The 18332-nt window shown below is 41.2% G+C and overlaps 1 protein-coding gene and 1 non-coding gene across 2 annotated transcripts; both read left to right on the forward strand.

Annotated features, from left to right (window-relative positions):
• Positions 1–84: 84 nt before the first annotated feature.
• Positions 85–17954, forward strand: atad2 (ATPase family AAA domain containing 2). The gene is given in 32 exon segments (XM_078253527.1): positions 85–454; positions 1831–1985; positions 2409–2464; positions 2598–2662; positions 2665–2792; positions 2996–3083; positions 3227–3308; positions 3427–3600; positions 5064–5184; positions 6153–6167; positions 6695–6796; positions 7138–7246; positions 8029–8144; positions 8430–8604; positions 8836–8924; positions 9514–9673; positions 9838–9928; positions 10251–10428; positions 10550–10692; positions 10882–11011; positions 11341–11527; positions 12446–12631; positions 12766–12901; positions 13213–13409; positions 13517–13676; positions 13775–13897; positions 15559–15732; positions 15819–16081; positions 16083–16563; positions 16777–16910; positions 17180–17308; positions 17744–17954. Coding segments are annotated over 32 exon segments (4575 nt in total). The 5' UTR covers positions 85–259; the 3' UTR covers positions 17777–17954.
• LOC144520142 (small nucleolar RNA SNORA5) lies at positions 11691–11825 on the forward strand. The gene has a single exon (XR_013502190.1). It is a non-coding gene; the product is annotated as a small nucleolar RNA SNORA5 (small nucleolar RNA).
• Positions 17955–18332: the final 378 nt, after the last annotated feature.

Raw genomic sequence — 18332 nt, forward strand, 5'->3', positions numbered from 1 at the left:
TCACAACTTGACGTTAATGCAATTTTTCCAAGAGATCTGTTTTTCCTGGCGGTAGCTCTTAGCCGCTTACCTAATAACCTCCGATGACGTTTATGGCGCCAGAAATCAAGGGGCTTAGTGAGGAGCTTGTTTGTCAGCTGGCGGATATTTACCGTTATGTGTGTCATGTTGGCGCCACCGTACACGTAACACATTTTAAGGCAGAATATCAGCTGGTTGTCTGTCGTTCGTGCTAGTATAGAGTCGGTTTGGAGTCAAGATGGTGATACTACGCAGCAGTAGCGGCGGTGTAGGAGCTGAGCCGGTGGCAACAACTCCGAAGAGGAGATCGATGGAGTTGGAAACAAGCTCCGAGTTTCTGTCACTGTTTCCCGCGTCGCAGAGAAAGTCCGCCCGGCAGACCCGGTCCTCCCGGGCCCTGGATGAAAGCTTTAGCAGCACGGAAAACAACATGGTGAATGTGATCATATACACTTAGACCGCTGTTTAGATAACTAGATCACCATTTATACTCTTGGTGTATAAATTGTCCATGAACATAACTTTGCTGTGCTAGTTTTGCTAGCGTGCTAAGCTAACATTAACTAGCTTGTAACTTAACGTTACTGATGAATTATCTGAATGAGCACCCTCTAACATTTTACTGGAACTTGCATGTCTATTGGACATTGGTTGATTCATTTGTATCAAACATTTACACACTCTACAGTCAAATGACAGAGGTATTAGACCATTTCAACTGTAATGTTTTGCTCAGTGTTGTGTGTCATGGCCATATAACAATACCATAACGTTGGGTTATTTGACCAGGTTGTCAGGATTCAGGAAGCGAAATGCCCTAACGTTAAATGTCATAAATTGTCATTGTTTTGGTATTGTGGCGAGCTACAGTATTTTTTTGTGGAGGGAGGAGATGTATTATTTTATTAGCGTAATCCTTCGTTAAACCGTGTCTCAGACATATATTTTACTTTATAACAAATACAATTATTAAATGTGTTTAATAAACTGTAACCCTCAATTTTCACAGAGGCACTCTTTTGCAAAACAGGACCACTTTCTGTAGGATTAACCCTGGCCTTAGTTTAAAACAAACAAAACAATATGCTTCTTTATCTTACATGCATGCTTGACATGGATATTAAATTATGTTCATAAACTAGTTGCTAAAGTATATTCTGAGCGTAAACTTACTTAAGCTTAAGATTTATTTTAGGTCTTCGTTTCTAATCCATAAACAACACACCTTCTGAGACACATAACGAGTATTTTAACAAAGTGCCTTCAGAGATGGTGGTCAGCAACAGAACCAAAAGGGCAAATAGTGGTTTAGTGACTGACAAACAAGTCTTTAGCTTTCTGGTCATGAGATAGTCATTGCCACCCAGCAGTCTGGTCTTGGCAGCCATATAAATGTATTTATTTCTTTTTTTATAGATACAAAAAAAAAGAAGGATGTATTTATTTAAAATGATAATCCACATATATTCTGTTAAATGCAGTTCATGGTTGAATGTTGTATGAACATTTACAAAGTGTAAAATATAATTTAAAATTCAATATACAAAAGCTGGAACAAATTGACAGAAATAAATGGGGATACTGGTAATTTCACATGTGAACAGTGATGATTCACACAGCTTGCTTCACATTGCAAACATATTCTTTGTTGTGAAGCCTGTACACCTTCAGTTTTGTACAGGTCTAAAAGTAAATCAAATAATCTTCATCACGGCCCATGATTCATTTGAATTTCTAATTTAATCGCAGACACTCATCATTCCTTGTATATATGCTATAAACTCTGAACTCATAATCTGACTGTGCCAGGGGCATGCTGATATGAAGCAGGATGAAGGAAGTGGACTCCATCACTCTCCGAGGACCCGAGGACAGAGAGTTAAACTAGAGGTCTCTTTTGCGGACACAGAGCCGAATACCAGCTCCCCTGTGAATGAAGACAACTCTGGAGGAGGATGCCTCAGGTAATACAGACACACTCACTTTGATATTATTGATACTTTCTAAACAGCTACTCTCTAAGGGGCATGGGTGCTAGTCAACCTACTCTAGTCAGCAAGTCTCAGGTTTTTTTTTGACGTAGTCGTGACAAAACGTGTGTCAAAAGATTCTTTGCAACCTAAATATTATTTATTGTCCAGAATATTTTTAATTTTGTAAGTTGGCTGCCATCCACGTCTTGGCCTACCTTTTTTACAGTCATTCTTGGAAAGACCTTTTATCTCAGCAAATATATGCTTGCCATATCAAATTGAATGAAAATCCCAAGTTGGGAGAATTTGACATTTTTGCAAAATGTGTGCACATAACTATGCAAATTGTTAATACTCACATAATGAATATAGGAGGAATTCATTTCTGATTTTATGTGTCCTTCCGCTCTTCAGAAAATCTTCCAGGCTGCAGAGAGAGGGAAAAGCATCCAGTGGCAAACAGCAAGCAGGTACAGTTTGCTACAGTGTAATTTCTCTCCACAGAGCACAGGAGCTCCTATATAGCACACTAAGCATGTTTAGCAGTATTTTTAGGAGAGTCTATACTAGTAAGCTAACATAATACTGTTTCCATTGCCACAGATGTTCCAGATGAGGTGGAGGGGTCATCCACTCCCAAGAGGAGCCGCTTCAATCTACAGAGCCGACAAGGGAGGAAGAAGAAGAAGAAGAAGAGGAGGAAGAGGAGGATCGTTCAGTGCGACGTAGTTCCCGAATCACCAGATACAAACTGGATACCCGTAACCAGTCAGTCCTCTACGACCGCCTCATCACCAAGTGAGTTGAGCAACAACTCCAGCTTCTTTTTGCCTCATGCTTCAGTTCAAAAATAACGCTGAGCTATCACCCCAACAAGTATCTAACAAATGGAGGGACATACATACATGTGCTGTGGGTGTGGATTTCAAGCTAATGAGTAATGAGATTAGAGATAAACTCTGATAAAAATCTGCTAAATTGTTACTCTGATTGTCCCTCAGCACTGCTGAAGCTGTTCTGCAGAAGATGGACGACATGAAGAAGATGAGACGCAGACTGAGGAGCAGAGACCGAGACAATGAACAAGAGGTAAGAACTCACATACGTTACTTTTCCCTTCTAAAGCTTTACGTTGCGTTGTGTAATCCTAGTGTTTATGTTGCTGTTTGAGAATGTGTAACAAGCTTCAAAACAGTGGATTAACCAGCATTTGACCTGTTTCCTCTGAGCAGCTCGGTGTGTACACCAGGGGTAAAATGACAAGGTCCCTAAGGACAGATGTGGAGAGTAAAGACACCAAGGAGGAGAACCAAGGTGAGATGCATTAGGATTAATAACCACTTCAGGTACATAGCCGGGAAATGCTTTTTATAATACCTTTTTATAGAAACTTAAATAAGGATGGAACCCCCTTTTTTTCTCTAATTCACAGGAGAGGATAAGGATGATCACGATGATGATGAAGAGGAGGAGGAAGATGGAGAAGATGAGGAGGAGGAGGAAGATGATGACGATGAGGGTGGCGAGGATGAGGAAGAAGAAAATCAGAGGCGTTATGACTTCAGACAGCGAAAGACTGTGGTTCGCTACCAGGCCCCACAGGATGGTACTGCTTTTGTTCAACTTGATCACATCGTGGCAGATATGCCCACATGTGAAAGGCAAAAAATACACTTAATACCTTTTTTTTATTAAATTGTCTGCGCTACATATATTATACGAGTCTAGACTAGAGCTGTCAATCTTCCTCTATAATACCATTCGAATTTTATTTCTTTTTTTTTTTTTTAAACATCCGAATATTTAATGCTTAAATGCAGCCTGTTATTAATATGTACTACACTACTCAGGCTTATGCATTGTCAATGCCACCATAGGCATGTTGTTGTTGTTGTTGTTGTTGTTCCATGTTCTGTCCACTAGAGGGACTTCTAATATCAGCCTGGCCTTGAAGGGGACCTACTTCATAGCGCATTGCATTTCTTGCACGTCGCTTTATTTACATTCATTTCCCACCACGAGCACACAGCAACAAACACAAACAGAGAAACTCTGTAATGAAACCTTATTTAACAAGTGTATTGAAGCGGCTCTGTTGTAAAGGCTAACGGTGCTCAGTTAGCACAATGACATCATGTTGGAAAGCCCAGCCGAAACGATTTGTCATAAACTAAGTAACAATAGTGTTAGCCACCATGCTAACATCATTGATAACTAAGCCAAACGGTGCTGTCACTACTATTTTAGTGATTTATAAGCAACCTGTTTCTTGCAGATTGTCACGTTACTGAGAATACAGCTGTTAGAAGGTAATGCATGAAGTCAAAGCTAACTCTGACAGCTGTAGGGCAGCTAACATTAACATTAGCTGTCTCCATGAAGCTCCCAGCTAAGCTCCTATAACTCGCAACGCCGCAACTAATGATAACATAAGCATTTTGGCTCGGTGGATGTCTATTTTAAAGTCATGTTAAAACTTTTCCATCCTTTCCCAGCCGCAGCCTGACACTCCCCCTGTACTAACATTACTCGGTACGTAACCTTAGCTCCATGATCTTAAGACCTCCCAACGCCTTGTGTTTCTTACTCCCGCTAACTTATTGTTCATCAGACGTGACATGACAAAAGCATTTCGTTTTCACATGCGGGTAGGCCAAGGCGAGAAGAGGGAGATTAGCTGATGTTAGCCAACATATTTATTAAAAAAAATCACATTTGAATAGTATTGATTTATTTTACTACCGAACTTCCGAATTCGTTCCATCAGCCCTAGTCTAGACAGACATGGATGTAAACTGCAACTTGACTGGTTGGCGGAGGCATACAACCGCAAGGCGCTAATTCTAGTTTTAGTTAGTGTTTTTAGTGTCTACCAATATTATGACTGATAGCATTCCAATTGGTTTCAGTTACTTCATTGAAGATCTTAACATACTGCATATTTGGCATGTAGCGCCACTCTATAAAATACACCTAGAGAAACTGGATTATTCATTAGAACGCTTTAAGCAGACTGTTTGCATTTTATTAAATTTGACAGTTTGATGGGGTTTGCTATTGTTTTCTTAGAACCCAGAGAGCCCAGGAAGCGCAGCATGTACAGCATGGACCACTCGTCTCCTACCAGACGCAGGTTTAGATTCAGCTCCACGGCCCCCAGGAGCCCTTACAACAGGAGAAGAACCAGCAGGTTAGTATGACACAGAGCTAGACTGTGACCAAATTGGTTGCATATGCGTTGCACAGTGCGTGATGCGCATGTTTGCGTAGCGGTGTAGAACTTCACGAAATGCTCCATTTAGCTGTTACCGTGTTCCGCAAATGAAGCCGTCTATACAGTAGCTGATTATTTTCTAAAGCAAAATGAAGATAGAGAGGAGGAGGCTGGTTTGTTGGCAGGGAGAGACAACGAGAGTTTCTGACTCGGACCCCACTAATGATGAAAGTGCAGGCAGGGGGAGACAGAGACAGTGAAGAAGAAAAAATGCCAGGATGGCAAACGCTGTATCTGTGATTGCGGTACAAGGGGAAAGCTATGCTGTGTGTATGTTGTAAGCAATATGGCCCGTCCATTGCAAGCAACTGTAAACTTGATACCGGGTCGACATAGTTTAAGTCAGAAACTTTGAAATTGCACAAGGACAGTTAGAAACACAAAACCTGCAGGGACTGATGCATTAGCCGAAACACTGAGCCCCTCAAGTCTTGAGTCAATCGTTACATCGATGCAAAACAAGGGTATGCCAATGAAGTTATTTTTAGATATATATATATATATATATATTCATCAGTATGCAACGTCATTGATAAATACCACACTGTACCAAAGAAAAGGCGCGACCAATTAATGTGCTACCACTGGAAATGTTAGTCTGGAGCTCTGATGACAGCTCATACACCAGCCAATAACTTGGCATAACATCTGCTATCAAGGGATCTGTTTTCTCAGTAACACTTATGTTCTGATTAATACCTTATGAAATAATGTTAGAATTTACAGTAGCAGTGAGAAAACGTTTTCTGACTAACGCAGCGTCCAGAATAGGATCACATAGCGCTCTCTCTAATAGCCATTAGTATTATCATTGCATGTAAAACCAATCCCAAAATTCCTCTTTTTCCTCTTTTTTTTTCTGATTCTCTTCATCCCACCCTCAGGAGTAGTTCTGAGAGGTAAGACCCTTGCTACTTGTCCATATTGGTGTTTATTGTTAGCCTGTAGTTTGTCTTTGGGGTGCTGTCTGTCACTATAGTTGTTGGAGGATGTGGCACATTTGGGATATGAGATGGGGAACCAAACTTTACCTGAACTTAATTATTGTCTTAGCATTGTTTAACTTTGCACCAAAGAATTACCCATTGTTTAAAGGCTGAGTTTCTATTAGCCAGTATTTGGTGTAATTTAATTGTTTATGTACAATTAACAACAACAGTAAAACTGTAATTAGTGAGTGGTAATGATGCTGTGTGTTTGTTTGACCTTAAATTTTTATAAAACTTTATAAAAATTAAATTATTTTTAATACTAAGTGTCTCCCCCTCTTTTGCTGAGGGCAACATAGCAAAAACATGTTTTAGTAGCTTAAATGAAAAAGAAAACCATTACCTAAATGCGGTTGGGATTCTTACTTGTCGATAAGCTTATAGTAGTAATGATACCGTTAGGACAAGAAATAATGTTGCTTCTTTTGCCTCCGCAGAAGGAGACACGCCATCCACAGCAGTGACTCCACTTCCTCATCTTCAGATGATGAGAAATTCCAGAGACGGAGAAGTAAGAACAGGAGTAGGCCAGTCAACAGGTGAGAGCGTCAGCAGCAGCTGTCATACAGTACAGGTAGACAACAGCAGTGTTCTATTTTTTTTAATGTATCTCTTAATTCATGTAAAGGTGGATGAATAGATAACTCTTGAGAAATAAGTCATGCTTCGTTACTCGTGTGACCTCTTGGGTCCCTTAGTGATAACATTTTACAAGTTTTCGTTACCAGTCGCCCTGTTATTTAATGATTAATTAATATGAAAATATACAGTATATTGTAAAAAAAAACTCTTGTGAAAATCCATAATATTTTAGCTAAGAAAAAGTGCCAGAAAATGAATCTGTTAAACAAAATGTTAATTTCTCATGTTTTTGGTTGAGATGTCTGCCAATGAACCTTGTGAAAGATGACCTGCTGGGGATCCAAAAGGACAGGATGAAGATTGGCGCCAGCCTCGCTGATGTCGACCCCATGCACATAGACAAGACGGTAAGACGCATTGAAAGATGGACGGATGCAAACACATGTCCAAAGTAGTCTGACAAACAGGTACATGTGTTGCAGTGTTTCCTTTAGGATTTTTTTTAGCAGTGGGGGGCAGGTCTGTCTGAACAAGCAGTACCGAGGGGTACCTCCAGGCGGCAGGCGCACAGAGGGAGTGGGTTACAACTACATCTATAGACTATTTCCAATTTATATTATATTACACTGACTCACTTACCGTGTTAATGTTTCCAGATGTTTGATATCAGGACGATGAGCTGACAGAACTGACAAGTTGAACGTTGTCCAATTAGAACGGACCCACCGCGGTGACGTTTTGGGTGGAGCTGTTTGTTTAATAGTCGACTCGGAAGAAAGTGAACATTTTGACAATAAACTACATCAACAGTATGTGGAGTTAAACTGGACGGGCCCAATAACCTCTGAATAGTTCTACTTGTTGTTAAATTGCAATGTGAGCGGCAGCCAACATTGCATTATGTCGGCAGGATCATTTAAAAGGCAACCGCGACTACATTGTGCTTCTGCCCTATTTCTGATACCGTGGCGGCAGAAATTTGCCATGGTGGGCCGCCACTACAAATTCAACAAAGAGGAAACACTATGTTGATATGATATAAATATTGACATTAAATATAGCACACTAGCACTTCAATGTGCTTGTATTCCTGCTAATACGATACTGATGAATGGACATTTGGACAGTTTGTAGGTCAGTAGTATTATAAGCAAACAATCTAAACATAACACTTATTTGTGTCATCCAGGTGCGGTTTGAAAGCATCGGAGGTTTGAGCAGACACATCTCAGCGCTGAAAGAGATGGTGGTGTTCCCTCTCCTCTACCCAGAAGTCTTTGAGAGGTTCAAGATACAGCCTCCCAGGTAAACAATGTGTTTGCTGTGCATTCATTTTACATTCATGTGACTTTACATTCATTTTACATTCAATATCTCATTAACTATTTTTTAAGACTGGCCGGCTTATGCTGTCAAAGAAGTTATATAACAACATACTTTTTTCTGTCTTAGGTGGTTTTCTTTTCTTTTTTAACTTCTTTTCTTTTCGGTCTGATCCCTTCTGCAGGCTTTGGTTGGACTGTAATGGCAGTAAAGCTCTAATAAAGTCCCTGCTATTGATCTTTGTCATATTTTCTCATGTCTTTTTAGGGGCTGTCTATTTTACGGTCCTCCAGGCACAGGGAAAACCCTTTTAGCCAGAGCGCTGGCCAATCAGTGCAGTCAGGATGAAAGAAAGGTGTCTTTCTTTATGAGGAAAGGAGCTGACTGCCTCAGTAAATGGGTGGGAGAGTCTGAGAGACAGCTGCGACTGCTTTTTGACCAGGTAAACCAAACTCCTCATCAATGTACTATATACTTTTAGGGATGGATGGATGGAGATTGTCAGTTTTATTCGACAAAGTTTTATTTCCCATCGACAAAGAATATCAGAAAACATTAATTGTAAAAGCTAACTCCCTGTATTTTGACACATTATCTTGTAGATTAGGATAAAATATTATCAAGTATCAGGTTTAAACATAATGCAATCTCCAACTGATTGAATTGTTTCTAGGCATACCAGATGCGTCCGTCCATCATCTTCTTCGATGAGATTGATGGTTTGGCTCCAGTCAGGTCCAGCCGTCAGGATCAGATCCACAGGTGAGCAGCCTCCCTGTTCTCATGATGTGTAGAACACGCGTGGTGATTGTAATGAGATTAGTGAGCGTTAAATGTACAGAGTGGAAGAATGAAAATGACTGTCGGATCGTGTTGGGTTGCCAGATATGGCTGCCAATTTTCTGAAAAAGAAAGAAATGAATCTTAATCAGCATTAAGCATTGGCCGTCATAAGCCTAGTACATGCTTCATGTGAGAACAATCACAGTTACAGTTACTATTAAAGGCTAAAATGCCCCCCCGCCCCAAAAAAGAAAGAGAAGCAGTTTCAGTAAGAATTATTGGACATTTATTATAGTAGTTATATGTTTGAATCCTAATTTCTTCATAAGACATCTTGCATTTATCAGGAAAAGAAAGTGGCAGCTGGAAATGAGAACGTGGGAGTTCACCATCTTTTAAATGGATATTATTATACTGTTTTTTTCTTTTGTTGCAAGCAAGTAGTACTCACTACAATCCAATATCATCAATTTAGCTCAGTGTTCTGCAGTTATATCCTCTTTGTTACAGAGAGCTAGTGTTGACCAGTTAGAAAACCTGATCTGAGTCTTTTTTTCTGTCTCTGTAGTTCCATTGTGTCGACCCTGTTGGCTCTTATGGATGGATTAGATGGTAGAGGAGAGGTTGTTGTGATAGGTGCTACAAACAGACTGGACTCCATTGACCCAGCTCTGAGAAGACCTGGGCGCTTTGACAGAGAGTTCCTCTTCGGCCTGCCAGACAGAGAGGTGAGAAACTGTAGATGCCCTTTAATGCTTGGCTGAGATTTGAAAAAGAAAAAGAACAAAACATGACGTGTGGTGAATGATTTTGGGCTAAAACAGTGGAAGTCTTTCAGCTTGCAAATATTGGACCTGAACTTGAAATGCTGTGATCTTTATTTGTATGGCAGGCGAGAAAGGACATTCTGAAGATCCACACCAGACAGTGGGATCCACCACCCTCCGACACTTTTCTGGAAGAATTGGCAGATAAATGCGTTGGTATGTTTGCATATGATGGTCCAGCAGCTTGAAAAATACACATCTTGTTAAATGTCCCCAGTACATATAACAACTGCATTAGATACAAATTGTCAATACTGTATAACTTGGTATGAACATCAGAGAAAGCCATTTTTGTTTATTCTTTTAGTGCAACATATTCTGAAAATTATACAGGTATGAGCCTAGGACAAACCTGTGACTCCCAACCAAAACTGTCCTTTATCTCCATTCACATCATTTGCACAGGAACACTGGCACACAATTTGTGCACACCTACAACTACAGATTATATAATGATTGTCTACAATGTGTTTGCCAGGTTATTGCGGAGCAGACATCAAGGCAGTGTGTTCAGAGGCTGCCCTGTGTGCACTGCGGCGTCGTTACCCACAAATCTACTCCTCATCGCAGAAACTTGTTCTTGATGTCAACTCCATCGCTATCTTAAGCAAAGACTTCTTAGCCGCCATGTCCAAGATGGTGCCTGCTGCCCAGAGGTACAACCAAAATAACTGTATATTGTAAAAGGAAAAAAAGAGTGTAACATTATTGTTACGTTTTCAGTGCCTGGTTCTTGCATATGGTTGTAGTAAATATGATGCTGATTGTGATTCTTAGGGCAGTAGTGTCACCAGCCAAGGCCCTGATACCTGCCATTCGTCCTCTGCTGAGTGCCACCCTACAGAACATCCTGTGCACTGTCAGCAGACTGTTCCCGCATGCTGAGCGGGGCTTAAAGAGGAAGAGAGAACACGGTGCAGGTTTGCATTGTCTTTTTTCTTTTGTTCTGGTTTGCATTCATTTATTCTGGCAATCGTCTGTTCTGTTCATTTAACCAGTTATTTTCCCCTTTGTCCATAACTACTAGGTTGATTGTTCCTTTACCAACCCCTTTTGGGTCATCTGGAGTAACTGCTGTACTGTGTTTTTGTGTGCGTGTTTATTTCCAGATGTGGCCTGTGGTGTGTCTGAGGATGATCTGATGTTCAGTGAGGAGGAGGACTCAGAAGTCTGCCCCAATGGACAGACCTCTCACTCCCAACTCGCACCTGCTGTCCAGGGACTCCTCAACCTCAATAGGTTGGTTAGCCATTATTCAGGAGGCAGTGTTATGCAGGTGTTCATAGAGCTCAACAGTGACAGCCCACCTGTTGAACGGCTCTGGTTCCAGGAGTGATTTTCCCCATTTAATTAGTCCATTGACGTTTCAGAAAATGCTTGTATAAAGAGTTTTAAGCCTGGAACCAAGCCAAATAAATATTGTTTTACATAATTTCTTAATTTAAAATCGTAGTCATAGTGTCCCAGTGACCCAAATCTTTTTTGAAGATCTTTTAAGCAAATTAGCCCTTGAGCCCTTTCCTACCAGTTTACCCATCTCAGTGTCTCTGTCATCTCTCGGTGTGTAGTAGTGTGCTGAGCTACCCAACCTCCTACCGTCCCAGGCTGCTGTTGGAGGGCAGACTAGGCTCAGGTCAGAGCTCCCACCTGGCTCCTGCTGTCCTCCACGCTCTGGAGAAATTCACCGTGTACACACTGGACATGGCCGTGCTGTTTGGAGCCAGCGCAACTGCACCGGAAGAGACTTGTGCTCAGGTAAACAAGAACACTATGCAAAATAATGCACTGGTAAATTGTTAATTGGTACATATTTAGTTACGTATAACCAGTCATGTGATGTCTTCCAGTTGGGCATTTGCATTTAAACAAAATCGGGCCTCACACAGAACTGATGTGGACTAGAGGTAGTCTCTACTCTTGCAGCCTTGTCAAATTCAGTGTGTTCTTTTCAGTGGACTTCACTGGCCAAAATGGCTGCCACAGTGACTGTAGTTCATGGGCCCCACCTCCTTACATCGTGGGCAGTGGGGATAAATATGCACTACAGACAGATACTCATCGAAGAGCTATGTTAAATGCAGGGGTGAATGAGTCATTGCGTTACCGAAAGGGATGTTTTGGAAGTTGCTTATTTATTAAGAACAGCAGTCAAAAAAAAGATCATTCTATACTTGGTTTATATGAAAACTGCTTTATATGACACTTTTGAACTCTAATGCTTTAAATGTACTGGTGATTTTGTATGTCTACATTTTACTTTTGGTATGTCCTTTGGGTTACAGGTTTCTACTACACCCTAATATGTTTTTTATATTTCTTCAATGTGATTTTGTATTCATGTGTGTGTGAAACAAAAACATAAAAGTTTAAATGTACAGTGACGTGAAATGGAGAAAACCAAATAAATCCTCACTTTCGAGAGAGGCTCTAACCTGGAAATGTTTTTTTATACTTGAAATGATGTAAACTATTGTCAATACACTCTCCTTAACTCTGTAAGGTCCTCTTCATACCTGTTGAGTTATGCATTGAGCATTTTATCATCCTGTCATATTGATCCCCCATCTTATATTCTATTAAAGTGCCACTGTTTTGTACACTCTTTTGTTGATTTACATCCAGTTTTAAATATCCATATCATATATTAATGTTTCCATATCATATGTTCTGCAGATCTTTGTTGAAGCAAAGCGGACCTCTCCCAGTGTCCTGTACATCCCTCACATCGGACAGTGGTGGGAAACGGTTGGTCCGGCCTTAAGAGCCACCTTCCTCAGCCTGCTCAGCTCCATCCCTGCCTTCGCTCCTATACTGCTGCTGGCTACGTGCAACCTGAAATATGACCAACTCAGTATGGAGGTATGGAAAGAGGAGTGATACATGAGGGCATAAGAACATAGTTGTGGTGTGAAATTAAGATGTCATGCCATTTAATGTACTATTCTGTGACAGATGGACACAGTACTAATCTCCTCTCACTTTTCTTGTCTCAGGTGCAGGAGTTGTTTCGAATGGAATACGGAGAGGTTTTTCACGTCCAGGTCCCCACCAGCAGAGAAAGAAGAAACTTCTTTGAGGATCTAATTCTCACTCAGGCTGCCAAAGCCCCTGCCTCAAAAAAGAAAGCTGGTGAGAAATAGACAAGTTTATAATAGAGCTAAGCTAGCTTTGTGTGATCTGTAGTTAAAGTGGGCAGGGTTGATTCTTGTTCCTAAAAAAACAAAGGAGAAAAAAAGAAGATGCTGGTCTTCACATTCAACCCAAATAGAGTAGGATACAAGCTGCTTCAGGGGGAGGATGTGTGAGCGTAAATACAGAGAAGAAAGGAAGGATGTCTGCATGCTGAAAGTCAATGTGATACTAATGTTGTGCGTTGTGTAGTACTATGTTAGTTTAATTCACTTCTGACTTTATGTGTCTATCAACTCCACTTTCTTCAGTGCTCAATGCATTGGAGGTGCTTCCTGTCGCCCCTCCACCTGCCCCACGTCAGCTGACAAAAGAGGAGACCCAACGACTGGACGAGCAGGAGGAAGATACCCTCAGGGAGCTCCGCCTCTTCCTGCGTGATGTCACCAACCGCCTGTCCCAAGATAAACGCTTCAAGGCTTTCACAAAGCCTGTGGATTTAGAAGAGGTAGCTGTTCCATTATATTCTATTATTCATTTCCATATTTCCTAATAAAGCCTTACTATCCAGTGTTCAGTTTGTACTCACTGCAGCCTCTTTGTCATGTGTTTTAGGTGCCAGATTACGCTGAGGTGATCGAGAAGCCTATGGACCTGTCAACAGTTCTCTCTAAGATCGACCTCCATCGGTATGGGACTGTCAAAGAGTTCCTCCAAGACGTGGATCTCATCTGGCAGAATGCCCTCGAATACAACCCAGACAGGGACCCCTCAGGTACACACAGCCATATCCTCACAGAAAACATATACAGTGTAATGCAACACGTTTCATTTTTGCTCATTTGAGTGAGTGTACGTGTGTGTTTCCTCCAGACCGTCAGATCCGCCACAGAGCATGTGCATTGAAGGACACTGTCCATGCTATCATCAGAGATGAACTGGATGAAGATTTTGAGAAGATTTGTGTGGAGATCAAAGCGTCGCGCAGCACAAGAGGTAAATGCTATGTGTTTTTGTGTATGCATGCATACAGTTAGAAGGCAAATATGTGACGTTTGGCAGTCAACATTGTCCTAGCCTCAGGGATTACGAAGACATTCTGTGTGATCCCAGTTTTAAAATATTAACCAGTAAGGGACTGTTTGTTTTTTATTAAAGGGGCCAACAAAGGAGTTTTGGGATCTTTAGTCAAAATAGAATTGACCCTCCCGTCGCCAACAATAAATGTTTCTATGACCCTCCATAATGATTGGGGGCAAAAAGGCATGACCCTCCCCAACAATTTATTGATGCCTTCTGTACTGGTTGGTGCTTGGCTAAGATGTACAGATAGCCACTGTTTTTTTTACAACCATGACATACATGACTTAACCTCTGCTTTGTCATCTTACACATCACACTCCTCTGTTATGGTGTGGTGGCCATTTCAGTAGATTTACTCACTAACATTGTTGAGGAAACACAATAAGCATGGAAACTAAATGCACACTTCCTGCATTACTGTATTACTCCTCTAGTAAACTAGTATTCACATGAAATAAAACAATAAAACATTGAGACCATTCAACAAAGCACACTGGGTAAAAAATCATTGATTATGCGGCACGTTTTCTTAAAAAATGCGATGAAATATGCGGGATTTTTATGCGATGAAATTGCGGGAACTTGCAAAAACTGCGGTTTCATCATGGCTTCATCGCGGGGTTTGCAGCTTTTCGATAATGTTCACGTCGCGTAATTACGTCACTTCATAATGTTCCCATGGCAACAGGGGAAAATGGCTGCTCTTGTGTGAAGTAAACGCAACTTTTTTTCAACTTTCTGCTAAGATATATGTGACTTTTTTAGCAACGAAAATGCGGGGATTGTGAAATCATGCAAGCCCCGCATATTTTGCGCGGAAATCTGCAATTTATGCGGCGAAAGTGCGGCGTATTTGAAAAAATTGACTGAATAACTAATTCAACACATGAACTGGTTGCTATGGACTCGTCACTAGGCTTCCTTAGTCAGTGTATATTTTAGCATATAGGTAAAGCTGCCAAAGCTGAACATTATCCAAAACTCCATTTCTCAGACTGGCGTCAAGTTGGCAGCTTGCATGCTACCACTCCTTCCTTCTTAAATGCCTTGAAAAGGCTGTCGTTTTTACAATTTCAAATCACCGGGACCCAGGCGCGAAGCTGTGGGCGGGCCTGGCCCATTCAGGCATTGACAGCTGGCCCGCCCAATCAGAAATTCAAAGTGTGTCGGTGTGCAAAGCGCTGCAACAATCACAACAACCATAGATTGCTGTTGTGGGTGACCCTCCCCTCAACAAAGAATAAAAAGACATGACCCTCCTCTATTTTCCATTCCATAAATACCGAACAGTCCCTAAAGATCATTTGTTACCCAGGGACAGACTCGGCTCAGTGGCTAATTTAAAAAAAACTTTTTTGAAGTACCCTGCACTAAGTTTATGCTTTTAATTTGATTCTACTATATTGCTTTAGTTCCCTTACTTACCTATTTTGTCATTCAAGTCACTCAACTTATCACATAACTGCACAATTGCGTCCACTTGAACCAGACCTCCAGTTCCACAATGAATAGTGTTTCTCAAAGGTGTAGAATGACAAAAAAGCATTGTGCTTTCTTTTTCTTGACTACCTCAGATTGCTCCACTGCCCGGTTTGCTCCATCCTTCTACCACGTCCTTCCCAAACAGTCCAAGTCTCCTGCTGAAGCCAATATCATCGACATGATCCCACAAAGCGAGCCGACCGGGCCCACAGCTGCAGTCACTCCCAACACAAGTGCCTCTGCTGTTACAACGCCTAAAAACTCAGGTAAAAACTACTGCAGATAACAAAACAAAATAATTGACTTAAAAGAGCTATCGCAAAAACATCTTTATCCCCTTTGGTTTCTCCAGCTCAGAAGAAGAAAAGGCGGAGGAGTCGCTGGTCCACTGGTTCCTATTCAAAGAAGAAGTCTTCCTGCTCTCCTCACACGTCCAGAGATGATGCACACTCTGACGTGGAAGAGGAAGATGGGGACAATGAAGAGGAGGTTGAGAAGGGAGGAGGAGCAGAGTGTGATGAGCAGACTGGAGGAGAGGAGGATCAGATGATGGTTGATGTAGAGTCGGGGCCTGCACCAGCCCAGGAAGGTAGTTTTGGGCCCACTGCGAAGGAGCAGGAATGTCAGGAGGGAAAGAGAGGAGGGGAGTCAAGCTACTGAAGATGAGCTTATCCTGTGTGAAACTGGGACACCAGAAAGTGACGACCAGACACGGAACGAAAAAGAAAAGGTGGAAAAAGCGGTCACAGATCAACCAGAACAGTCAGAGGAAATCAAAGTGTTGACAAAAGCAGGAAATGAGAACAATAAAACCATTTCAGTGAACACTAAGAAGGACAGTCACACTGAGACAGAAGGAGATACCCAGGGGCAATCCAACCCAGAGGAGAGTAGTGAAGCTACTAGCCAAAAGCTAGTAGCAGAAACTGAGACTGAAAAATGTAAAACTGTAATACAGGCAGACAGGAACAACAAGGTAGTTAGTATAGATGAGGCAGAGCAGAACAGTCCTGCTGAACCAATGGAGGTGGAAGCAACAGATACCGTGACCACAGACACCTCTGCAGCTGTCAGAGGAGGAGAGGACACAGCCACAGGTTTGATATTACCCCTGTCCTATACTTAAACCCTGGCTCTTTAACTGAATGTGTAGAGACAATATTCACTAACCAATCCCTCGCTAAAGAAAGTCAGTGTAGTGTTTCTAGAGACAACAAGGTACAGTCCCAGTGTTTTAGAGTGAATGTGTCAGCAGACTGTCATCTACTATAGTGGTCTAAACACTTTGTGTGCATGTTTTTGTGTCTCAGAGCCGAACGTGAGGCGCATAACTCGGGCTCTTAAGAATGCTGTGCTGCAGAAGCAGATGGTCGTTGTGGACAAAGCTCTGCAGATCCTGGACCAGGAAACTCCCCCTCTGGTGGTGGACAGAGACAAATTAAAGGTGTGTGTGTGGGATATTGTGGGTGTCTGGCTTATTGTTGAGTCTTTTTTTTTTTTTTTATAGTAAGTGGTCAGATGGGTTTTCTGCATCTTGACTTTACTCATAGAAGCCCTAATAAACAGATGACAAGATGAGGCTACTTTTCATTATCTTTCCCTCATCCTGTACTCTTGGGCTTTTTCTCCATATGAGGGTATGAAGATTGACAACTCAAAATGTAATCTGCAAGTCATTCCTCTTTGTTTTGCCCGTCTTCCTCATTTCCTCAGGAGCTGTTGGACAGAGTAGTGACCAAGACTGAAGGCTACGAGGTTTACAAGCTGGAGAAACTCTATGCTCTGCTCTGCCAGAGCATCTATAGACACAGACGAGACTACAACAAGGCTTCACTAATACAAGTTAGTATTGGACTGTACTGATGAGAAGGTGTAGCCTTTTTTTACTGGAGACATTCTGACTTGTCATAGCAAGGAAAGCACAGGTGTGACTAATAACCTTAATGATGGCTGTAATTAAGCCATGCCTTTGAGCCCAACAGCAAGGTCCAGATACACCTCCTCATTAACGTTATTAGTTACACGTGTGCTTTTCCTGCTGTGTCAAAATGTCTGCAATAAAGGAGATATTCCAGTTTTTTTCATATTTCAGTATTGCAATGGTATCTAAGAGGAGTGAAAGGTAAGGATTAATTATAGCCTCAACATCGAATATTGCCATTATTAGGTATTAATTAAATTAATATTGGATATTACTAACATACAGTAGATGTTACTTTTGCCTAAAGGACCTTAATGTTTCTAATCTATTGTCCTTTCCTGCTCTTATTTGATTAGGAGTTGGAACAGGAGATTGAAGACTTCTGTTGACTTTTCTACAGGAAGAAGATGATTTTTCTTTTTTTAATCATGTTCATCCTCTCAGCTATGTAAATATACATTGTTTCTATTTTCATAGAAATCTACAAGCACCTCTTTGTGCATTAGCTAAATATTTGTATTACCTCTTTTGTTTATATTTAATTAAACGGGTTTCCCCTAAATGTCATTGTGTGACCATTTATGTGCTCATCATGTCATAGCTGGTAGTGTGACCTTTGCTGTAACTTGTAGCAAACCCTGATTCACTTGGACACTGCAGTGTGTAGGGGGGGGGATTGTATTAGAAAGTATCATGATTGGTTCCTGGAAACAGTTATGTTGTATTGTGCACATTGTACACATTTTAACAGCCTGTGTTATGAGTTAGTTGAGTGTTGTGGTTGCATTATAAGAACATTATGATTTCAAGGTTTTTGAAGCATCACCCATTTAAAAGTCTGTATATCTCTGTATCTGCTGCATCATTTACCATTTTCTTTAATATGACTCTAACAGAGCCCCAACTTAATGGAGTTGCAATACTAAATTGTTCCATATCACTTTA

This window comes from Sander vitreus, chromosome 6 (assembly GCF_031162955.1).
Source record: "Sander vitreus isolate 19-12246 chromosome 6, sanVit1, whole genome shotgun sequence".
In the NCBI taxonomy this organism is placed as follows: Eukaryota; Metazoa; Chordata; class Actinopteri; order Perciformes; family Percidae; genus Sander; species Sander vitreus.